We start from the raw sequence: 24,732 nt of genomic DNA, 5'->3' as shown, positions 1-24,732 counted from the left end.
TACTACTGCGTGTGCTTTCAAATCTCTTTCTGATACATTTATCATTTTTTAGACTAATTAATTAGTCTTTGTTGTCCCAATTCATGAGTTTTACTATCACATTTATAGCCTAATTTTATTAATAGATCAGATTAGAGTGAATGATGAAGGTTAAAGATTCAACGAGGCTGTGAATTTCATTCTTTATTTCAAACTTGGCTTTATATAAAACATGTCAGTCCAAACAATGTCCACATGTGTTCATTGCATTTATTTTTGAAGACAGAATCACTTTAACTATCACTGGATTAAACTCAGCCATCAATAGATTTTACACATAAAAATAAACCTATAAGCAAATAATTGTATTACTTGTCTTATTCACAGTACAGTCCAAAACTATGCAGTGATTCTCAGATAATAACCTTGAATAATTAGGCAGACCTTTACTCTGCAATCGAACAACAGCTAAGAAAATGGGTGTGAGCTCCAGATGGACCTAAAATGCACTCTGACCTTTACAAGTGAATTTAATGTACACAGTAAATTTTGCAGTGTTAAATCAACACTTAAAGAGTTAAATTTAACACTATGCCCGAGTCTATTTGGTCCTTATCCAGCTTGGTGTCAATTTAACTCTTTCCTTAGTGTCACATTTTCAGAGTAAAATTTAACTCAAATTAGAGTTAAAAATTAACACTGACTAACACTGTACAGTGTTAATAAAACTTAACACTACAAGTAAAACAACTCTGATGAGTGTAAATATGATTCTAAGCAGAGTTAACATGTTACTCCACTGTGGTGACAAATCAACTCGGATTATCATGCTTTTCAACACTGCATTGAGTTATTGAAGGTTAACACTGGGGGCTCATATAACTCCTATGAGTGTTAATTTGACACTTGTTCTTCACTCTTTTGCAGTAAAAAAAAATCAACTCAGTCACTGCATATGTAGTGCAATTTTTACACTTCTGTAGTGTTAAATTGCATCAATCCATTATAATTCAATAATGATTTGCTTTTAAAATATACAATTGAGTAAAATCAAATTGCCACAGAATTTACATTCTTTTTATTGATCAAGATCACCTTTTAAAAGATCCATTGTCAACTTTTAGTAGTGTTACAATAACATATGGTGTACTTCCCATTGCGTTGTAGACCTTTGAATTGACCGTACAAACTTTGGCAGTAAATGATTTCACATGCGCTTGCCATGCCAAGCAACCAAGTCCACAAACAGTTAACTTCAGCCTGATAAGGACACCACTAGAACAATGACTCTAGGTCTGCATAAAATGGCAATATGGAACCACAAATAAGAAGGCATCGGTCCTACCATACTTCATTTGAACATCAAATGGTTTGAAGTAGAAAAGATCATTTATGTGCAAAACTTTTAGAACTTTGTCTGGATGCAGCCTGACCTTAAAGTGCATTTGTGCAACTAAACTCTGTCTCACAAACAACACACTTCCTCCCAAACAGGGGTGGGTTTCCCGAAACGTTCGTAGCGCTAAGTACTTCGTAACCTCGTATGAAACGTACGAGATTAAGAAGTACTTAGCGCTACGAACGTTTCGGGAAACCCACCCCTGATCTGTTCAAGTCCTAGTGAAGCAGCCTAGCCCGAATTTCTGCCACACGAGGAGTCTCCTTCACTCTACCAACATCTATGTTGTACACAGTGGTCTGGATGAATGTAAACATGTTGTACAGCATGGGGTTGTATGTTGTGGCAAATACATAATGTGCCTTAAACAGTTCGTCAAAGGCACCAAGAGAGGAGGTTGACCTGCAAGCAATGACATTTTTGTCAAGGATGATGAAGAACTGGTGGGCTACTTTCTTCCTTCGTCCCACAGCCAGGAGATAGGGTTGTGTGCTTGTCGTGATGGCATCAAGATGTTCTTGGATGTTGGTTCCTGTCTGGGAAAAGAAAAGCACCAAAACCATTACAATTCCATGGCTGTAATATTACAGAAAAACAGCCTTCATATGGGTGTGCAACATTTAACTAGGGGTGTGTGTGTGTGTGTGTGTGTGTGTGTGTGTGTGTGTGTGTGTGTGTGTGTGTGTGCGTGCGTGTGCGAGAGAAATCACAACCCTAAAACTGAAACTACTTCATTGAAACAACCTCAAATAAAACAAAATAAGCAACAAATACAAACCTTCTTGAGAACCACAAGATGCTTCTCTGCTTGGGAAGCAGACACCTTCCCTGGTCTCTTACGACCCAAGGCAGATGGGGGAATCAGGTGTAGCAGTAGCAAAATTGATGAGAGGTCACTGTCCCAACCTGAGAAAACAGAAACTAGATTTCAAATTGGCCATTAACAACATTTTGTGATTCTACAATTTCAGATGTTATGTGTGCATCACTAAGTGAAGCTCACATGATAACTGCACCCAATGGAATGTGGAAAGTCATACTTACCAATGTCATCATCCACTTCAGTGACATCCTCTGGAGTATCAGCTGCCTGGAGAAGATCTTCTAGCTCACTAGTGGATGGAAGCATTCTGCATTGTTGGACGATCTTTCTCTTGAACGTGGTTGTCCATTTCTCCAGAAACTTGCCAGAGACTTCTTCACCAAACATCAAAACAAAATCCTGCTCCACCTAGGGTGAGGACAATAATGTTTTTACAGCCAGATTAGTTGTATTAATTTTTTGACTATCACAAAATAGACTATTTTTAACGTAACTGTGAAATTCTCAAAACAGACAAAATAATAATTTAAATAATTACCAAGCCTTTGATATCTTTGAACCGTGGAAAGACGGAAAGTACGTTGCTTGACTGTTCCGGGTCAAGAATCATGTTGCGTCGGAAGTCAAATGTGAGCTTCATCTTCTTTTTGATTATGTCCTCGTCAGCTAAATGCTTCATCAGTGCGATGGCTTCCTTACACTCATCTTCACTCAGGACAGTCTCTGGAACAAACTGGGACTCCCGTCTGGCAGTTGGTCCTCCAAGCCCACGTTCACCATATAGGAAAATGCTTCAACTTTAAAAAATCAAAAACAAAAAAATAACACAAAAAAACCCAACCCCATCCCTGCAGGTTTACAGTAGATCTTCCAAGAGTGTTGTTAATGGTTTACCTCCATATGATGATCGTCTGTCTCTAGCAGTGGATCTCTGAATAGTTTTTATCCTCCAGGCCAAATACCCAGTGCCACTTGCACCATCATAATAATGCTCCTTGGGGGTTGAAAGAATAACAAAAACAGACAGACTTATTTAATAGCCACAGAACCATCAGAATCAGAGCTAAAAGATGATTTAAAAAAGCATTTATATGCAAAACCAAACAGTTAAACCTACAAGCAGGTGAATAAAAAAAAACAAGCAAATACCAATAAAATGTCATCACTGCTCATCTCAGGCTGAGCAGATCACACAACTTTGACCAACACAAGCAACAAATCTGCTAAGAGCAGATCCACCCAAGAGTTACACCATTGTGTGCACCTATACCCACATCCACATGTGCACACACATCAACACTAACCTGCATGTCACATTACTATGGTAGTGATGCAAACCAGTCAAGGAGGTATAGGTGGTGCCAGGAGGCTGGCATCCTGAAGGTGAAAATGCCAATTTATTGTAGAGCTTGTAATGTATGCATAATGTCCACCACTGGAATAATTGTTTTCAAGTGATTGTAGCCTCATTTGTTGAAACACAGTTGAAAGGTGCAACTTCATGTGCAGGAAGCAACTGCATCAGTTAAAAATAGTCCGATAGAAATGAAAAAGTTTCTATGTATCATTTAACAGTAACACAAATAATTAAAGTGTGTCACTTACATAACCAGTTCTGGAGAATGTATCCCTAAGGTAGGGAAATAAGCTCACAATTCCTCTGGCATACATTTCTTTAACCTCTCTGGGTGGCGATGTCCTGCAAGATTAAAAAGGTGAAAATATTATCCATTGTATGCACTGGATTTAACAAAGATTTGAAATGAATCTAAACACTACATGGAGCTAGCTAAAAACTATTTACAAATTACCCATTCTTCTCCGTTATATCAGCTGCCAGTATGTTGACCATTTTCCTTCTGGTTTCATCTGTAAGGCACTTGCTTCTATTATATTCCTTCATTATGCGTTCCCCACCAGGTTTGTTGTTAAGAATGGTTTCCACCAACTTAAAACAAAGAGCAAAAGAATTCAGCTTTTAAAAAATACATCCCACAAAACACAATAATGTGTTTTCCAAGTTTTTGAGTTAATTCTTACATGCTTGGCTTCTGTGTCCAGCCTCTGCTTTTTCGCAGGAGGACTCTCTGAAAGAATCAGTGTATCTTGAGAATCAGATGAACCACGGGATGGAGACAAATTCTGATCACAAGAGAAGCAGATGGAAAAAAACATTAACCACAATAGTTCATTAAACGCCAACAGAAATTAAAAATTTAACTGAAACAAACCAGTTTCATATTTGATGGTTAGAACTCCAGCTGAGGGATCCTTAATTAACAACATCCTCAAATACATCCTCATCCTGTCACGGTGGGGAGGCCGGGTCGCCACCAGAGGGCGCAGGCCACAGCTCGCACTGCCTCACCACACACGCCCCCGAGCACCAGACCACTCCCTCGGTCCCAGTCACCACATTACTAACACCTGTCGGTAATTATGTTGTGCACCTTTTATACCCCGCAGGTCGTTCGGTCCAGTGCTGCACATTGCCCCGTCAGAGCTCTACGCTGGACCTCTCTGGCTTCTCTTGTAGCTAGTACCTTGTTTCGGCTATTGAAGCTTTTCTGTTTGCACACTGAACAGCATGGATAATAAAGACCATTCTGTACAACCCTCGCCTTCGGCCGCCTCTGTTCCCGCGTCACAGAATGTGCAGCCTGGAGCGGCCGGAGGCGAGGAGCCCTCCCCTCTGGAGATTCTTGCTCATCAGGGGAGGGCTCTAGGTAAGCAGCAGCAGGAGCTCCAGGAGCTCCGTGCGGTTCTCGCGACACTCACCACTTGCATGCAGAGTTTATCTGTGCAGGCTACCACGGAGAGAACCAGACCGACCAGAGCTCTCATCGCCCCTCCCGAGCCATATGGAGGGGATCCCGAGCGCTGCGAAGGTTTTCTGGTGCAGTGCCAGCTGCACTTCGCCAGTGGTCCGCAGCTCGGGGACGGAGAAAAAGTAGCGTTCGTGGTGTCACGCCTGAAAGAGAAGGCTTTAGACTGGGGCGCGGCCCAGCTCACCGCCAACGCACCGTTTGTTACTAACTATGATAATTTCATTCAAGAATTCAAGGCGGTGTTTAACCATCCTAGGAGAGGGAGAGCGTGCGGACAGAGTCTGCTACAGCTGCGCCAGGGCAGCCGCAGCGCAGCGGAGCACGCCCTTGAATTCCGCACCCTGGCGGCTCGGACAGGGTGGAATGACGCTGCCCTGACGGACGTTTTTTTGGCCGGACTGAAGCCAGAGCTGAAGGCAGAGTTATCCTGTCGGCCAGAGGAGCTGGGGTTCAACCAGGTGGTACACCTAGCCATCACGTTTGACCGACTCCTCCAAGAGAGAAAGGGAGGCGCTTCTCTATCCGTCACCCCGCAGGTTCCCGTGTCGGCACCACCCCGTGAGACGACTGCCGCTGAACCCATGGAGATGGGCGAGACCGCTCCCCTCCGGAGGAACACCGGCTTCAGGAGGGGACGGGCTCGGGTGAGTAATTCCTTATTGGGCAATTTATTGACGTGGCAGGTCTCAGTGTCTCACGGGGAGGTGTCTCTGGATCTCTTTGCCCTAGTGGACTCGGGAGCCTCGGGGAACATCATGAGGAGAAGCGTAGCGGATCGGCTGGGTGTGCCACTGAAACGACTGGAGGAACCTCGACGCGTGCGGGCACTGGACGGACGGCCTGTGGGCGGGGGATTTATATGTTTTCGCACTGCACCTGTTACACTAGTCATACAAGGTCACCAGGAGCAGATTAGTTTTTACATCCTCCCCTACACACGTCACCCACTCACGTTAGGTCTCCCCTGGTTAAGATTGCACAACCCGGTGATAGACTGGAATAAGGGAAGCCTGTTAAAATGGGTTGCGCCTCTGCGGGGCGCTCGGTCCTCTCCCCGTGTGTTTGCTCAATCCACCAGCATCGAGAGCCCTAACATCAAGACCAACCAGGTTATCCCTGCTCCATATAAGGACCTGGCAGAGGTTTTCAGTTCCTCCAAAGCTGCACAGCTTCCCCCTCACCGTTCTTGGGACTGTCACGTCACGCTTAAGCCCGGTTCCACTCCTCCGCGCGGTCGCGTCTACCCGCTGTCACAAGAGGAGGAGAAGGTAATGGATCAGTATATTAATTAAGGAGGCACTCGCACAAGGTTATATCACTCCCTCCACTTCGCCTGCCTCAGCCAGCGTCTTTTTCGTTAAGAAAAAGGATGGGGGGTTGAGGCCATGCGTGGATTATCGAGGGCTCAATTCCCTCTTAGTGAATTTCTCCTACCCGCTGCCGCTGGTGCCTTCGGCACTAGAGCAGTTGCGGTCAGCGAGAATTTTCACTAAACTCGATCTACGCAGCGCCTACAATCTCATCCGCATTCGCAAGGGGGATGAGTGGAAGACGGCGTTTAGCACTACGACCGGGCATTACGAGTACCGCGTCTTGCCCTACGGCTTGGCGTCGGCTCCGTCGTTCTTCCAGGCGTTTATTAACGAGGTCCTGAGGGAATATTTGAATGGATGTGTTGTCGCCTATATTGATGATATTTTGATCTATTCACAAACCCCGGACCAACACGTGCGTGATGTGCGCGCTGTCCTGGGCACGCTCCTGCGCAATAACCTATATTGCAAGCTGGAGAAGTGCGAGTTCCACCTTTGCGAGGTGAACTTCCTGGGTTACACCATCAGGCCAGGCTCCGTTCACATGCAGTCAGGTAAGGTGGATGCGGTCGTGAAATGGACTCAGCCTCACACGCGGTGCGAGCTTCAGAGGTTTCTGGGCTTCGCAAATTTTTACAGGCGGTTCATTCGCGGGTATAGCCAAATCGCGAGGCCACTTAATGATCTGTTACGGGGGGGAAGAAAAAAGTTGAGCTGGACAACAGAGGCTACGAGGGCGTTTGGCGACCTTAAGAAGGCTTTTATACAAGCGCCCGTACTACACCAACCCGATCCCAACAAGCCGTTCATAGTGGAGATAGACGCCTCCAACGTTGGTGTAGGTGCTGTGCTGTCTCAACGCCCGAAGAAAAACAGCTCGCTCAGACCGATAGCCTTCTATTCCAAAAAGCTAACCGCAGCGGAACGTAACTACGGTGTGCGCGACCGTGAGCTGCTAGCTATGCGCAAGGCTTTCGGCGAGTGGCGTCACTGGCTCGAGGGGGCGAGACACCCTTTTACAGTCGTCACCGACCATAAGAACCTCGAATACATAAAAACCACCAAACGCATGAACGCTCGCCAAGCTCGGTGGTCACTGTTCTTCTCCAGGTTCCGCTTCCAGGTTACTTACCGGCCTGGGGAGAAGAACCAGCGAGCAGATGCATTATCCAGGTCCTTCCCGGGCAGTAAGGACTCCACCAGTGATGAGCCGGTGATAAGCCCTGAGTGTTTCCTGGGAACTGTGGATTGGGAGATTGACAGGGCGATTGCTGCAGCTAATCCACATCCGAGCTGTCCACCGCACCGCAGGTACGTGCCTCCCGCACAGCGCACTGCCCTTATCAACTGGGCACACACGTCGGTGGGAACAGGACACCCCGGGGCTTCCAAGACAGCCCAGTTATTAGGAGCCAGGTATTGGTGGCCTGGGTTACACCGTGACGTGTTGAACCACGTAGCCTCCTGCGCTGTGTGTGCGCGTAGCAAGGTGCCGAGGACTCCTCCAGCGGGCAAGCTCCTTCCTCTCCCTGTGCCAGAACAGCCGTGGACGCACATCGCCCTTGACTTCATCACCGATCTCCCTCCATCCGAAGGTAACACAGTCATATTGGTGGTGATAGACAGATTTTCAAAGATGGTTCGGTTCCTCCCTCTGCCTGGCCTGCCCACCGCGTGGGAGACGGCGGACCTTCTGTTCCGGCACATATTCCGGCAGTTCGGTCTGCCGGAGGATATTGTGTCGGACAGGGGCCCGCAGTTTATCTCGCGTGTGTGGCGGGAGTTCCTGTCTAAACTGAACGTGACTGTCAGCCTAACATCTGGATATCACCCTCAGGCCAACGGACAGGTGGAGCGCGCCAATCAGGAAGTAGGACGGTTCCTGCGCGCTTACTGTAGTGAGCACACAGACACGTGGTGCGCCCTGCTGCCATGGGCTGAATACGCACAAAACTCCCTTACCCATTCCAGCACGGAGAAAACGCCATTCGAGTGCGTGTTCGGCCGTCAACCACCTCTGTACCCCTGGAACGTCGCCTCCTCTGATCAGCCAGTTGTCGAGGAGTGGTGCAGACGGAGCGAGAGGGTGTGGGAGGACACCCATCGGCGCCTGAGGGAAGCTATCAGACGGTTCAAACATAAGGCGGACCGCAGAAGGAGCGAGGCTCCCTCCTACCAGGTGGGTGACAAGGTGTGGGTGTCCACCGGAGATGGACGCCTGGGTAGGAGGGGTAAGCTAGGGGAGAAGTACGCGGGTCCCTACATCATCCTCAAGCGCGTCAATCCAGTGACGTACAAGATCAGCCTGCCCGAAGACCGACGCGCTTCCCGCGCGTTTCACGTGTCCGCCTTAAAACCGTACAGACAGGGGCCCTTGGAGGACGTGGTGACGACAGCGCCGCCCTCTCCGCTGCAGCTATCTGACGGTCCTGCCTACCTTGTGGAGCGGCTGGTGGACTCCCGACGTCGCAAGGGAAAGATGCAGTACCTGGTGGACTGGGTTGGCTACGGTCCCGAGGAACGTTCTTGGATTCCGGCCTCCCAGGTCCTGGGCTCCTCCCTCATCGCCGACTTCCACCGAGAGCATCCGGACCGGCCGGCCCCGAGGAGACCAGGGCGGCCTCGTGGTGGTCGGCGGGAGGAGCCCTTGGGGAGGGGCTCTGTCACGGTGGGGAGGCCGGGTCGCCACCAGAGGGCGCAGGCCACAGCTCGCACTGCCTCACCACACACGCCCCCGAGCACCAGACCACTCCCTCGGTCCCAGTCACCACATTACTAACACCTGTCGGTAATTATGTTGTGCACCTTTTATACCCCGCAGGTCGTTCGGTCCAGTGCTGCACATTGCCCCGTCAGAGCTCTACGCTGGACCTCTCTGGCTTCTCTTGTAGCTAGTACCTTGTTTCGGCTATTGAAGCTATTCTGTTTGCACACTGAACAGCATGGATAATAAAGACCATTCTGTACAACCCTCGCCTTCGGCCGCCTCTGTTCCCGCGTCACACATCCAACTCAGTCCCAGAACTGTCAACAACCTTCACACCTTCTGTTACAGCTGGCAAACCAAACTTCGCAAAAGCTAGAGAAAAAAAAAACAAATGCTTGTGTAAACCACAGTTATGCGGTTATTTGCTCTAATACTCATAACTATAGAATCTGGAACATTACTTTTGCAAAAGCATAATTACTCTGAAGTAACATTACAAGCCCCTCATAGCCAGTGTAAAGCTTAATTAATGGTAATTTCTTACCTGCAATCAGAAACTCCTTCAGATTTGGCTCCGTTAGTCGAACAAATTTTTGTGCATCCCCAAGTCTCGTTTTGATCAACATGGTTCCTGCAACACATAATTCCTCAATGTCATACATCTTAAATACTGGAATGCTGTCAATTTTTAAAATACACCAACTGCTTCATAAAATAATACAGCTTACATCACATCATTTACCATATATTCTCTTCCGCTTATCCTGATCACATGTCCAAACCACCTCAACTGGCTCCGTTCGATATGGAGGAGCAGCGGCTCTACTCTGAGCCCCTCTCGAATGGCTGCACTCCTCACCCTCTGGGAGAGGCCACCCTTCGGAGGAAGCTTATTTCGGTCGCTTGTATTCGCGATCTTATTTTTTCGGTCACTACCCAAAGCTCGTGACCATAGGTGAGGATAGGGACGTAGATCGACCGGTAAATCGAGAGCTTCGCTTTGATGCTAAGCTCCCGCTTCACCACGACGGACCGGTGCAGCGTCCGCATCACTGCAGACGCAGCACCAATCCGTCCGTCGATCTCCCGTTCCCTTCTCCCGTCACTCGCGAAGAAGATACCGAGATACCTGAACCCCTCCACCGGGGGTAGCAACGATCCCATACACAATAAGATGCCACTCAATATTACTGAAAACTAACCAAACTGTGTTAAACAGACGTAACCCGGCGAACGTAAGTTGTTGAGCGGGGGGTGGGGTTTGTCTATCGCGATCGATCGCCAGTGGAGGGCGACAGGCGCCATAGATATGGATCGGAGGTAAATAAACTAGATTTTTTTTTCTCGCCGTGTGAAATCGGAAGTGTGGCGTGTGAGCGTGTGAAGACGGTCAAATGCGTGTGTCGCACGCTCAATGCGTGAGACTTGAGAGCCCTGTGTATATACATGTATGTATGTGTATATGTATATGTATGTGTATATGTATATGTATATGCATGTATGTGTATGTGTATATGCATGCATGTATGTATGTATGTGTATATGCATGTATATATGTATGTATATATGTATGTGTATATGTATGTGTATATGCATGTATATATGTATGTGTATATGCATGTATATATGTATGTGTATATGCATGTGTATATGTATATGCATGTGTATATGTATCATACCTGTCAAGTGTTCTGTTTTGGCCGGGACAGTCCCGTATTTTACCGCTCTGTCCCGGCGTCATCCCGTATTTTTATTTTCCCGTATTTGTCCCGTATTTTCAGTTTTCAATTTTTATTTTTTTTAAAGCATTCATGTGCCACTCCAAACAGAATTCTGTCACTAGCCTCGCGAGAACTGCCACCCAGACTACTGCAGGTGACAGTTCTCGCGAGGCTAGTGACAGAATCTGTTTGGCGCGGCACATGAATGCTTTAAAAAATAAAAATTGAAAACTCGCAGGTTTAGTATCGATAGTGGGAGCAAACCTGGAACCAGAGATGGATTTAACGAGAGATGGATTTAACGAGAGTCCTGCCAAAAAAGCTAAGCGTACCTGTAAGTACCATGATGAATGGGACAGGGAGTTTACATTCCTAAAGAGGAGCATGAAGGGTCACAGCTACTCCTTCTGTAAGATATGTAGCTGTGACTTTAGTGTCTCTCATGGGGGAAGGAACGATGTCCGTCAACATGAACAATCTGCCAAGCACAAAAGCGGGCTAAAGGCACAGAAATATGCCCAGGACATGTCCCCATTTATAATTAGAAATACCACAGAGGCAGACAAAGTCATAAATGCAGAGGTTAAAATGGCAATGCTGTGTGCGAAAAACAACGTTGCTTTCGCCTTCTGTGACGACTTTTAACAAGTGTGTAGCAGAGATGTTCCCGGACTCTGCTATCGCAAGAAAATACTCAGCAGGAAAAACCAAGGCTACCCAACTCATCAAAGGTAAGTTGAGCTAAATTAAGTATATTGTGTATGCCTATTTGATAATGCCCCTTTATTGTGGGCTAATTGTTAGCTAATTAGTGGGGACTCACTCAACAGGTGCCATAGCAGCAGAACTAGATGATGAGTTGGCCAAAACATGCCGATCTCAACCATTTTCACTTATGTGCGACGAATCGAACAACAGAAAAACAGACAAACAATTCGTCATCCTGGCTAGACTGAATGAAGCCACTCTGCAGGTCACTACAAGATTCATGGAGATGCCTGTATGCAACGTAGGAAATGCAGAAAATCTGTATGAAAAACTGAGTGAAGCATTAAGGTAGAGGAACTACACTGGGTGTAGTAGTTTGCATTTATTTATGATCTTAAGTTTTGTCTGAGACCTTTTGTGACATTTTTTCCTGTTTTCAATAGAAAAAGAGGCATTCCATGGGAGAACCTGATAGCCTTTAACTCTGATAATGCAAGTGTCATGAAAGGCAGGCACAACTCTGTTCTCAGCAGACTGAAGACCAGCCAGCCCCATGTCCAGGGCCTTGGTTGTATCTGCCACCTAGTACAGCTAGCCACTGGTTGTGGCATCAAAGCACCCTAGGTACCAGTGGAAGACATCTTGGTGGGGATATACACCCACTTTGATAAAAGGTAAATGCATATAAATTAAATAGGCCTGGTATTTTTCTAGGTCTGTAGTAGTCTTGCAATCATTTTTCTATCTTTCAGTGCCAAAAGATGTGAAATCTACAAAGAGTTTGTAGATTTCACTGATTGAGATCACCTGAAGCTCCTCAGGTACTGCAGCACCAGATGGCTTAGTCTGTTAACCTGCATCCAGAGAGTGTTGAACCAGTGGGATGCACTACAGGTAAGGATGGTAACTCCAGCAGATATATGCACACTTTACTATTTTTCCATTTTACCCATGAAGTGCCAGCCTGTGTCCCTATGTCCTGTAGGCCTACTTTAACAGTCATGAGGAGGTGGAGAAGAGTGTCAAAGTGCGTGATCTGCCATCTGCGTGATCCCGTCGTGAAGACCTACTTCATGTTCCTCAGTTCTGCCCTTAAGCCTTTATCTGACTTTAATATTGCCTTCCAGGTGGGTGTCAGTGATATTGAATGAATGAGTTAATAATACTAATTTATAATTAAATATTATTGTGGTTATTGTAGCATTTTTATTTTACTGTTTTGTTGTGATCGATGGTATTTTCTGCAGTCAGAAGGAGTACAAATTCATAGGCTTGAAGAGGAGATGTGCAGGCTGATCAAGAGGATCCTGGGGTGCCTCATACCAGCCAGGGCCATCGTGGGTGGACCTCTCAGGGAGGTGGAGTATGGAGCAGGACATCAGCTGGCTGATGAAGAGCTGTTTATTGGAGCAGACACAAAGGCCTTCATGAAAAGCACAGCGCTCCCTGTGTCAGCTGAGAAAAAAATCTTTCAGTGAGTATATTACCTAGCAGTTATGTAGTTATGATAGAATCTTTTGATAGTATGAGAGAATAGGCTGTCATGTTTTTTTTTACTCTTATGCTCTTGTAGATCTGTGAGAAGATTCTATGAAGCAGTGCTTCAGAAGATGTTCTCCTTCTTTCCGCTTGACCATCCACTCCTGAAGGACATGAAAGTGCTGGACCCTGCTGCTCGCCTCGACATTACTCCAGCGACAGGTAGATGTTAGTCAATTCCCCATTGACAGAATGAGTGAATTGATGAATTGCATGGGTTAGCACTGCAATGTTTAGTCAACACTTGTTTTACTTTACAGTGGAAAGGTTAGGGGCCCTGTTCCCTCAGTTGCACTTGAGTGAGGATAGGCTGAGAGAGGAACTCATTGACTACCAGGTGACAGATAGCAAGCAACTCCCACAAGAAGACAAAATAGATAGATTCTGGAGCCTGGTAGGGAAGGATGTGAGGTTCAGTGAGCTGCCAAGACTAATGAAGGCTTTACTATGCATTCCCCACAGCAATGCCAGTTCTGAAAGGGTGTTTAGTATGGCGAGAAAGATCGTTACAGAGAATAGGATGTCATTAGACAACAGCACTGTTTGTGCTTTACTCTCATGTAAAATCAACCACTCTGGCCCAGCCCACAAATACACTCCGTCCAAAAAAGTGTTAAAGGATGCAAAGTCTGCAACAAATCTGTATAACAGGTCAGTGAATGCCAGAGAGCCACATGAGTGAATATGAGAAATTAAAAGAAAATGTGTAATGAAAATAAAATCTAGGGAAATAGTTATAATGGTTCTGTGTTCGTATGTTGCACAGACATTTTTTTGTTACCTTTTTAAGCATTGAATGTGACACTTTGACACTGTGAATATATGTTCTGTAAAACCTTTTTCCCAGAAAACTAATAAAAATCAAATGAAATTAAAAAAGAAAATAAAATCTAAATGTTTCACTTAAAGATAATAAATGTGTATATAAACTGAAACTATGTAAAATCTGCAAACAAATCTGCTTCAGTTCTCTTTGGTGTTTTCATTTAGGCTGTATTATAGGAATTGCATACATAGGAATGTCCTCAGCATTTCTAGGCAAAACATTAAAGTTATGAAGTTATTTAATAAAGTACATTTGAAGTTATTATTATTTTTTTATTCATTTGTAGTTCAAAACATATTTGGGGTGTTTTTTCTTCACTTTTTTCCACTCCAAAGATGTTTTCGTGTCTCCTACAGCCTCATTGCGGCTATATGCAAATAACAGATTATGCAAATTAGGCGATGACGTCATATACGGGAAATGTCCCGTATTTTTAAATACAAAACTTGACAGGTATGATATGTATATGTGTACATGCCAAACAGTAATAAACATCAAACACACATCCTTTGGGTATAAAATACATATTTTAAGAACCAACATTGAACATTAAATATAATGACATCTGCTAATCATTATTACAGTACATTATTACAGTACAGCAACCACCTCATTTTAAAGCCATAACAGTCATTAAATATCATCTTGAGATTTGCCTGTAGGGAGCAGCAAATCACATAATGCAGCTTTAGTATGAAATATTTCCCCTAAAATCAAAATTTAAGAAGTGTCATTTTCAGTCACTCCAAAAGTGGTAAAACAACCAGCACTGATTACAATACTGTATACTATAATACAGTAAAATAGCCAGCACTGATTACAATGCTGCACATTATAATACAGTAAAATAAGAATTTGCTGTTCACTTAGCCACAGAGAAGGGTTCTTTAAAAGAAAAAATGTTTCTTTGAAACACTGGACTAAAACTGTAAACTGTCAAAAAAATAAGATTGTTATTAACAACAGATTGTCATTCTTTATACATTTACATCCTATACCACCCCAAACCCCCAACATATCACCATGAATAAGAGAGACAGAATTTTAGTTTAGCACCTTTTAGAATTAGAATGGTTGGCTGTGTTTCAGTGTGCCCATGAATCTGTTCCAGTTTGTTTCCCTTTGTGTGATGGACAAAAACAACTGATGTTTGATGATGCACACTGCACATTTTGTCGGCTTTCACTAAACAATATATTGCACTAAAAACAAATGTACCATGAACAACATTCTATATTTGTCCTTGGCCCATCTAAATATGCTACATTCAGAAGTATTCAAACCTTCAGAACTACGTTCAGAACTACATTTTCTCTTTTCACAGTGTTAGGTTCTCCGTTCCCCTTGAACTTGCTCCAGTGTGTAGAAAGTTCTGTCACATCCTGTCCTTGCCTGCTCACACTCAAAATCAGTGCTCAGTAAATTGAAGGTTGATTTCGCTCTCTGGAACCAGCAGAGTTCTGGTCATGGGGCTGACATCTCTACTGTTTGGGCCAGGTTTCACATCAAAGTGGATTAAAATCTGGAAGTAAAGAAAAGAAATGCATTTCACATACAACTCACCGCCAAATGATCACAGAAAAATATCACAAATATGCATTCATTCAAGTTACCACGTCTGATTTACCACATCTGACGTGCCCTCACTTAAACGTTCTCATATATACTATGTACTTTCACACGTTTGTACCTGACAGAGTGCCAGGTAAATCTCCAGCTTAGCGATCCTGCTTCCAATACAACTGCGCTTGCCCACGCCAAAAGGTAGTGAGGCATATGGGTGGTGCTTTCTGTCATGGTTCAGCCAGCGCTGGGGTTGGAAGGTGTCTGGCTCAGAGAACTGTGCAGGATCCCGTGATGTTGCGTAATTGCAAAGAGTGATAAGGGTCTGTGAAAGGTGAATAGTGAAATGGTTCACTGGTAATGTAAGGGAATTGGCATGTGTAATTGGTTAAAACTAAAGTTTGCTTTGCACACCTATAGAAGAAAAGAAGTATGCATACATTTTTAGGAATGTTGTAACCTCCCACTATAATATTTCGGTCTGCGATGACTCTGGCATTGCCTGGAATTGCAGGATACAGCCTATTTAAATGAGATCGGGAGGTACATATTAGAAACATTACCAAACACTGTTTCAAAGTCTCCTCACAGCAATTTATTTTGGCTTATTCAGTAAGTATATTCCAAATAAGCAAACATATCCTTTGGTTTATGAAAAAGTGAGATTTTTTAAAATTTTCATTTAAAAGACAATACATTTTATATAAAAAGCAACATAGCTGACCTGTGGATCTCTTTCACCACAGCCTTCAGTAAAGGCATAGCAGCTACATCGGGTGCTGTTGGAAGTCTGCGGTCTCCCAGCACACTCAGAATCTCAGACCGAAGTGAAGCTTGGATCTCAGGATGTCGAGAGAGCTCATACAGCGACCAGGACAATGTGCTAGAAATCTGTAAAAGAGCCATTACAAAATTAAACCTTTGGTCACCCATCATGATTTTATATTCTACATCCAAACTGTGATCATTGTTTCTTTCAACTTGATTTCTCTATACGTTCTATAGTCCTGAAGAAGTGATGCACTAGAACGTCATACAAAATAAACAAGCTGTGGGCAACTGTCCTATGTGAAAGACATGGTGCCTGATAAGACATTTTAAATCAGCACAAACCATTGGCAAAGAATGTGAGTGAAATTGTGGCATTATAGTGGCATTTTCGGTAAGAAAGACATGTATTTGTGACCACAGAACTGCTGAAGTCTGCTGTAGCTTCATATTTTTGTAGAGGAAGAACCACTGTCACCCCAGCAGTGATACCTTTTTCTGATATGTTTTATGCATACGAATATAAAATATTTAATCAACTAAGATGACTCGATGTATATAAAACAAAGAAAAGCACTTAAAATGAAAATGTATTCTCCTTACAGTATCCACTCCTGCAAGTAGCAGTTCTGTCACATTGCTGTACACAGACTTCATGGGCATCCCAGCCCGGGAAAGGAAATATGTGAGATAACGCCCCTCCACATCCTCCCCGCGAGAAATCTTGTCTGCTTCTTCTTTAAGACGCTGATCTATATGGCCTTTTGCTGTAATGTTGTAAGAGACAATGTCCATTAAAATTAAATTTCTATTCAAAGTATTAAAATAAGCACATAAAAGAAGCACAAAGATATTTCTGATTGCATATTATATATTCTTGTATATTCTTACTGTGAATTTCAAGTTCCAATTAAACCTAAGGCAAAAAAACTAAGCCCAGCTAAACTATCAAACTAGAACAGGAGAATACATTTAGAATCCAATTTTATTTTTGTAATCTCTCACTTACCAAACTGGAACATGTAATCCCAGCACTGGCAGAAGATGCCCCAGGGTTTGGGGAAAAGTCGATGAAGCCATGTAGGCATTGCCATGGTGAGAAGAGTCATGACAAACATGGTGTTAATTGATTGGATGAAACGTTCAGTCTCCACAGGGATGACAGGTTCTAAGCAGCCAATCCTGGACTCAAACAGCACGGAGGAAATTCCTAATGAGAGAGAGAGAGAGAGAGAACAAGATTTTATGAGATTTTACTATTTTTCATCTGGGATAATTATATTTACTCGCATCTAGCATCATGAAATTTTGGGAGTAAAATGACAGCTTCATAGATTTAAACAAGCTCAGTGTCTGCCTACATTTTGGATGGATAGTCTGAACACATTATCTATAATTCATATTTCTTTTAAATATCGGAATATCTGGCCAAGATTCGAATCCCTGATCCCCTGCATGAAAATCAGTGGTCTAAGCCTATCCAGCCGTTATGATGGATGTAGCAATCACAAGTGACAGCATCATCAGGAACATGAAGGAAAATGAAAAGCTTGAGAAATACCAAGGGCTAACAGAAAAGCTAGAAAAGATGAAAGGTGAAAGCAATAGTGGTTCCCTTGGTTATCCAAGCATTAGTGGCTGTGGCCCCCCACCTGGGAGAGTGGCTCCATTAGATCACAAAATTACATTTGAGATCTCCATCCAGAATAGTGTAGCCCTGCAAACAGCTATAGCACTTTGTGGGACCCTCAAGCTCCCAGGGCAAAAAAATGACGGTCTGAGGCAGGGCGAGTAGGGAATTCTATATATTACCTTCCAGGCCAAAGCGATAAAATTCTTCTGCAATGTCAGTAATGACGCCACCAGGGTTTTGTTGGTTACGAAGGCGGAGTTTGGCGATGAGGTCCATTACCACGGCATTCAGGGTGCCGTCGTATGCTTCTACTGCTTTGGGCTTCAACATGTGCTTTCCAAGCAGACTACGCACCTGCTGCCACTCGGTTCCCTCTCTGTGACAGTGAAGCAAAATGGACAGACACGGGGAGGTTGAGGAAAATCATGGGAGCACTTTCAACAGTTTTGATCATCTTTGTAGCATTTTTATATTCAGGAAAACACTACTGTACATTACACTGAGGTTTGTTACAACACTTGTTCTTAATATAGTTTAAAGAGTATTGCTGGATCTGCCAGTAATGTATGCAAGCAGACGACTGAATATAAACACATTATGTAACACAACTGCACTCCTATTACAATAAAACACTATAAAACCCAAATTAATGTTATGACAACTTTGTTAATTACCGGTAGTTAAATATTTGACACTTCTCTAAGCACCTTTCAGATTTATGAGTATGTTTTCTGCTTCTGGGACTGACATTAGTAGCAATAGACAAAAGCATGCATAAAGCATACATAACATTTTAATGTATCATCATCTTGTGCAGAAACTGTACCCACGCAGTCAGGAGGCCAACACCATGTCCTCTGAGCTGTCGATAATCCTTCCAGGAGGAAAGGTCTGAACGTATGGGGTGTTTGCCCTCCTGTCTCAAGACCTCCGCTATCAGTTCCGGTTCTGCCACATGAACAGTTAGGATAGGTCCAAAGCTGGCCTTCCAGATGGGACCATACTGTTTGCGGCCTTCCATCTTTGAATGGAGTCAAGATATAAAGTTATTACTCTGAAAAGTGTTAAAATGTCTATGCACTAAAATGATATTAAGCAGATCAGTTTAGCTCTTTTAATAACTGCATGTATTTCACAAATGACCCTGTGTAAGCCTGCCTGTGGACTATTTATGTTACTTACATCATGATAGAGAAAATATTGCATGAGATTTCATGCAAAAACTCAAGACTCAATTGGTCTTGAATTGGTAACTGATTTTTTTTTTTTACTTTACAACCTTTCCAAAAGTTCTCAATCCAGTCCACACATTTAGTCAGGCTCTCAATACAAAGTTAATACCGATTGTGGATTATTTGTTCAAATATTTGTAGTTAATTGCAGTCTAGTTTGCTCACGTGTATTTCATGTAGGCGAGACAGTCCTCGTTTGGCAAAAAGATCCCAGATGAATCCCAAAGCCGACGGTCCTGGCATCTCCGCGAGCGTTTTCACCTTTCTCGCATCCTTCTGTGTGCAAGTCGCGCTGATACTATCAGCCCACTTCTCTAAACATTTGATCAAAGGTAATGCACTCCTCCCGGAGATTTTCAAAGCCTGTTGCAGCATAATTCATGTAATCTTCACAGACTACGCCTCTGAATCTTGTACAGAGCGATGAACTCATCTTCTGCAGTGTCGTGAACTGTATTTATAATGCGCTGTTCATGTTTCTTTCGAATGCGCACGATACAGGAAGCTTGCCATAATTTGTCCAATGACAGTCTAAAGAGTTTTAAGGACTGTCCCACCCCCTGTCGTAGTAATAAGAAGTTTGGGCTAGTTGGAGGGGTGTGTCCAATCAGAAAAGAGACTTTCGGCAAACCCAAAACTGGGCGCACGTGGGAGGTTGCTACTTCTGTTCTTACTTTACACGGAAATCTTCCATAATAAACGCCGCCATTGACTACACCGAATCTTATCAATTGGGGTTAATTCAGGTGTGCAAAGCTAATGATTCTGTTTCACTTTAAGAATGGCCAAGAAGACAACAAAAGCACTGGCAATTCAATACATCGGAATAATATGTCTGGCTTTTGAAAAAAAAATCAATAAACTGATGCCACGTTATAGACTAACTTTATCTAGTGAAAATGTAAAGCTAAAACCCATATCTTTCAATACCCTAACGTAGGCAGAGTTCAGTGTGGCCCACAGCAAACTCAAGATATGTTAATCCTAAAATATGTAGACATGTCCATCATGACAGCATTTTATTTGTGATTTATGTCAAAACACAGCTTGACTTTACATGCTTGGAAATAAAAAAGAACCACTGTGTCCATCACTGGGTTATTGTAGACACCTTACTGTTTATTGGGAGATCCTGAATAGTTTTCACAGAAAATTGCTGTTAGCCAAGAGGCTATATGAGGAAATATGACCAGTACTGAGAAGTCTGTCTGGGTTCATCTTTATGGACGTGTTCGTTCTTTCTCTCTTTCGATGGCAAAGCGCTGCAGGGACTGGCATAGCTTCCAAGATAAAGGGTGGTGCTTAATAGCAGTTAGTGAATCATAGTTACCATATTACCATATCATTAACCAAATAAGCCTTTTCTCTGTTACCACAATTGCAGTGCAAGAAGATGTGAGATAAGCTCTTCTTTGATGTGATTAGATGTGAATCAAGATCCATACCATTATATATAACTAGTTATCTTCAGTTAACAGGAAGTAATTTGCACATTCATTATAAGCAGCCTATTTTATTGCAGTCATGGCCTGGTGATAAGGAACTGGTCTTGTGACCGGAGGGTCGTGGGTTCGATTCCCAGACCTGAAGCCATGACTGAGGTGCCCTTGAGCAAGGCACCTAACCCCAACTGCTCCCCAGACACACTCGCCACCCTGTGTCAGTATGTCAGTGTCCTTGTTTTTTGTCAGACCTAGGTGGCAACCCTAAGTGTGTGTGTGTGTGTGTGTGTTCTAACTGCACAGATGGGTAAAAAGCATAGAACAAATTTCGATTGCAGTGGAAGAAAATCACAATTGACAAAAAATGGCACATTTACATTCTTCAACTCTCAGACTGAAATTCTCAGGAGCTGAAATAACCTTTTAAGCTAAAGTCTATTTCTTTAACCCTCACTAACTTACAAACAGACTAGAGCAGGGGCCTAAAACCAGATCTGGAATCAACCTATCCTTGGTTGACCAGGTAACAGATGCTAGGAAGCCACTATCAATGTGTACAGAATACCAGTCACCATTATAAGAATTACAACTGATAAGAACGCACTAACAATCCCTTAAATTAAGTTTTGGAGTATTTTCCTTCCATGAAATACTTTTGAGATGCCAAAGTTGTTAATAAGGCACCACGTGTCAGTGGAATCATGCTAACTGATGGTCAGTACTTTTAATTCACTGTTACCTATGCTAGGAATTCATGTTCTTTTTTATTCTAAGTAAATTGTCATATAATTGAAATAATTACAACCAAACAATCAGCTCAGCAGTTTCAATCTGCAGTTTTTCTGTTTCCGTCTGTATGCACCTACCATTTGCCCACTAATACTGTGTAGGTACTGAGAAATAGAGAATTCAGTTCTACAGTCTCCGAAAACCCAGGAATTTGGGAATGGCATGAGAGCCAAGGCCACAGTGAATATATCTGGTAAAAAGCCTGCCAAAACCTGTGCCCTTCATTCTGGAAACGTGCTGTAAGACACTAGCACAATGTTGACTCCTCTGGGGTAAAGTGAGCCTGTAAATGATTCACATCTTTCTCTGAAGCAATTGGGCTAGCAACCTCGATGGAATAAATCATGGAATAAAATCATGTAATTTATAATTGGCTCAACAGTAGCAGATTTCGTGGTGGAGTGTGGGAAGCTAGGGCTTGTTGTGAAGAGCCGTGGGTGAGTGTGGCTGGGATTTCCTGTGATGTTCCTTGAAGAGTGGAGGGTCTGGTCCACTGAGGATCTGGCCACATGCCAAATGTGCAAAGGTTCAGGGATTCAGCTTGCCTGTTGAAGGTATGTAGACTGGGTGTGCTATATAGAGTCATTTACCTATTGTACCCGAAATGACTGATACATGTGAGTTGTGTCCACTTTGCATGCCCTCATATATGCACAGGTTTGATTAGATGGATTATGAGAACTTTATTCTCAGTTTGCATTTCATTTATAGTTATGATGATGCTGCAAAGGCAAGGAGTCATCTTTGAACCCCTAAGATATGCTGTGCACAACAAACAAGTATTGCTAGTAAACTACCAGGCTTTTGTAAACTTATTTATAGACATTTCAGTATGGGACAAGGTTTTAGATTCATTCATTTAGATTCATGTCTCAAAATCCCATTATAACAGACCCATTTGATAAAGGAAGGGTGTAAACAGGTTATTAAAATGGTTGCAATAAAGCTACCAAGAGACCTGTGGCACCATCATCCCACATTCAACCAGTACATATGCACGTATTTATTGATTTGTTTTTATGTATTTAATGTTCTGTTTTAATGTGCTAAAGCAAGTAGTAAAGCACAAATGGAAGGCAAATGTTCACTGTATAGATGAGTTGAAGTTTGTGGGTCACTGAGCAAGGGTCAGTGAAATCAATCACTCAAACATGACTGCATGACCAAATCGGGGTGGGAGAAACATTAACTATCAGGAATCACCAAGTCATATCTGAGAACAAATACATCTTTTGCGAACTCAGGGAAAGGGAATAATGAGGACAAAGGAAGGGGAATACTATTCTCTCTGTTAATTGACCATGAAAAGGTTATGAAAGCAAAATGTCTTACCTCCTGTTTGGACTTAACATGCCTGGGGCACACATACATTCTCACCTCCCATGAAAAGTGCCCACTTAGAATTAGATGTGTCATATTGTTAGGGCTAGTGACAGGATATGTAGATTTGTTTGGAATATCTGTGCCTGTGCCATTTTTTTTTACCATGTAAAATGTTTTACTGTTTTATGGGTGGACATAATGTGTCTGAACACATCTTAAATAACCATACACCATGTTTAAAGTCTTGCCTGGAGGACTTCAACAAACCAAAGCTGTCCAACATGTTGAAAATATTTCAAGTCAGGACATAAATCCTTAGACAAGCACTGATACCACAGTGGATGAACAGAAAATCTTGAGATAACTCTTGAGATAACTCAAATTGAAGAAGGACATATTACAGATAGGTTTGGGGGATCATTAATGTTTTGGTGTCAGCAAGATCATGATAACGTAAGAGCTCTTTTCGTTTTATCTGTTTCAGTTATAGCCACAGATGGCTAGATACAAATATCACCTTGTACCTGTTGGATTGCAAAGTGGTTCTGACAAATCAGTCAGAACCACTTCGCAATCCTGATGTCCCCTTTTGCCTAGAAGAGGCATTTTCTCCCGTTTAATTGAATTATCCTCTTGGTTTAAATCCTCTTGGTCCTCTAGCTTTCTACTATTACATGGTTCAGTATCCAGTGGTATGAATAAAGTGGTTAAACGTGCTGCTACCTGTGAAGAGTGATTATAGTTCTCAAATTAATAACAATAACTAACTGTTACTGTGGATCAGGTGAATAGACAGTTGTTAAGACTAGGGAAACCTGCTATGCCAGACTGCATTATCCTGAGGGTGCTGAAGGCCTGTGCTGACCAGCTCTGGGTAATAATATAGCATTGGTTCAAGCCAAGCAGGTGAAAAGATGAGGTTCCCACACTTTTGGAAGATAACTTGCAGAGTGCCAATGCCCAAGAAAGTGTCCCTAACAGCCATTAATGATGACAGACCTATGATACTATCAACTTACATAATGAAGAGCCTGGTGAGACTGATTCTAGACTACAATCCACGGTGGATTCATCACTAGATACCCTAAACATTGCCTACTGACACCGTGTTGGTGTTGATGAAGTATTTATCTTACCCCTACAAGTGACATTCATACTGGTAGCACTGTGAGGATTATGTTCTTCAACATCTCCAGTGCACCATTCCACCCACTTAGGGTGAAGTTAACGAATAAGTGGATACCTCACTAACACCTCAGTAAGGCTATGCAAAAACATAAAGATAAAAAAGAAGATAAAGAAAAATAATTAGTGTAGGGATGAAAAAGTGATTGCTTTTTGAATTTGTGCACAATTTTCACAATTTGTGCAAGACATTTACACACCATAATATGACTTAATGGCAGGTAAAATTGACACACAATGTTGGTGCTTCTTTCAGGTCTTTGCAAGTTATCAATTATGCAGTGTTTGATCCCTGAAAGATAACACAGTTCATTAGGATTATTTCCCCATAACACACATCATTAAGACACCATGGAACTTTCATTATGTTCCATGTTTTGGTCAAAATATATGATGGATCATGCATCACTGCACATTTCCCACCCTGTCAAAACAGACTGTACCTCTTCCTTTAAATTATGAGACACTGTTAGCCCCATTCCCTGGAGCTTAAGAGTAAATAAGGTTCTTGAATATAAGTGCATTTGTACATTATGTATTTTAATACATAAGTGCATGTCTAAGTGTTTAGTGACTCTGTGAAGTGGTGTTTGAAGACAGCAGGAGATCTGTGGACAGATGACAAATGTTCTTTCCACAACCTGGGTGCCAGGACAGAAACGTCTTTTTGCATGTCTTCTTTGTGAGGGATGCTTGTCCAAGGAGAGGTGTACTAGATGCTCTAAGTTAGCATGGTGCAGACTGGAGTACTCTGGATAAGCTGTAGAGGGGTCTGATGGAGCTGATGGGAAGGCCTGCCAGGAGTGAGTTACAGTAGTTTAGTCTTGAGATGATAAATTCCTGAACAAGCACCTGAGTCGTTTCAAACAGAGAAATGGTCAGATTTTTCTGATGTTGCTTAGGAGGACCCTGCATGTTCGAGTTAGTAATATGAGAGAATGATGGTTATCCAGT

General features: G+C 43.1%; 3 protein-coding genes across 7 annotated transcripts in view; 1 reads left to right on the top strand and 2 right to left on the bottom strand.

The window, feature by feature from the left end:
* Positions 1-1,571: 1,571 nt before the first annotated feature.
* Positions 1,572-10,478, bottom strand: LOC143485576 (uncharacterized). 3 transcript variants are annotated; one of them, XM_076985143.1, is made up of 10 exons: positions 9,792-10,478; positions 9,594-9,680; positions 4,242-4,343; positions 4,013-4,149; positions 3,807-3,900; positions 3,096-3,195; positions 2,740-2,960; positions 2,423-2,609; positions 2,157-2,284; positions 1,572-1,914 (listed from the first exon to the last, which is right to left on the bottom strand). In XM_076985143.1, the coding sequence occupies exons 4-10, from the start codon at positions 4,102-4,104 to the stop codon at positions 1,597-1,599; spliced, it is 1,140 nt and encodes a 379-aa protein (XP_076841258.1). In that variant the 5' UTR covers positions 4,105-4,149; positions 4,242-4,343; positions 9,594-9,680; positions 9,792-10,478; the 3' UTR covers positions 1,572-1,596. The 3 variants fall into 3 exon arrangements, with proteins under 3 accessions (XP_076841258.1, XP_076841202.1, XP_076841334.1); XM_076985087.1 differs by lacking the exons at positions 9,594-9,680; positions 9,792-10,478 and adding an exon at positions 4,433-4,571; XM_076985219.1 differs by lacking the exons at positions 9,594-9,680; positions 9,792-10,478 and adding an exon at positions 4,433-4,571 and having other exon boundaries at positions 1,693-1,910.
* A 458-nt stretch (positions 10,479-10,936) lies between these two features.
* The window catches only part of LOC143485253 (uncharacterized), a 29,059-nt gene continuing 15,263 nt past the window's right edge, over positions 10,937-24,732 (top strand). For 2 of the 3 annotated variants that reach the window (XM_076984649.1, XM_076984722.1), the window contains exons 1-7: positions 10,937-11,501; positions 11,601-11,826; positions 11,922-12,152; positions 12,231-12,372; positions 12,464-12,605; positions 12,726-12,952; positions 13,052-13,179. In XM_076984649.1, coding sequence (XP_076840764.1) covers positions 12,362-12,372; positions 12,464-12,605; positions 12,726-12,952; positions 13,052-13,179 — 508 coding nt within the window. In that variant the 5' untranslated portion in view covers positions 10,937-11,501; positions 11,601-11,826; positions 11,922-12,152; positions 12,231-12,361. Of the gene's footprint in view, positions 11,502-11,600; positions 11,827-11,921; positions 12,153-12,230; positions 12,373-12,463; positions 12,606-12,725; positions 12,953-13,051; positions 13,180-24,732 lie in introns of those variants that run through there. The other variant, XR_013122859.1, reaches the window with a different exon arrangement.
* cyp27b1 (cytochrome P450, family 27, subfamily B, polypeptide 1) lies at positions 14,135-20,481 on the bottom strand. Its single transcript, XM_076984541.1, has 9 exons — positions 19,205-20,481; positions 18,638-18,828; positions 17,987-18,183; positions 17,184-17,384; positions 16,778-16,941; positions 16,131-16,297; positions 15,847-15,928; positions 15,534-15,731; positions 14,135-15,365 (listed from the first exon to the last, which is right to left on the bottom strand). Exons 1-9 carry the CDS (start codon positions 19,412-19,414, stop codon positions 15,252-15,254), a joined length of 1,524 nt encoding a protein of 507 aa, XP_076840656.1. The 5' UTR covers positions 19,415-20,481; the 3' UTR covers positions 14,135-15,251.

The sequence above is a fragment of the Brachyhypopomus gauderio genome, chromosome 1, assembly GCF_052324685.1.
Source record: "Brachyhypopomus gauderio isolate BG-103 chromosome 1, BGAUD_0.2, whole genome shotgun sequence".
Taxonomy (NCBI): Eukaryota; Metazoa; Chordata; class Actinopteri; order Gymnotiformes; family Hypopomidae; genus Brachyhypopomus; species Brachyhypopomus gauderio.
The sequence above is the reverse complement of the archived record's forward strand: the minus strand, read 5'-3'. Positions and strand labels throughout refer to the sequence as shown.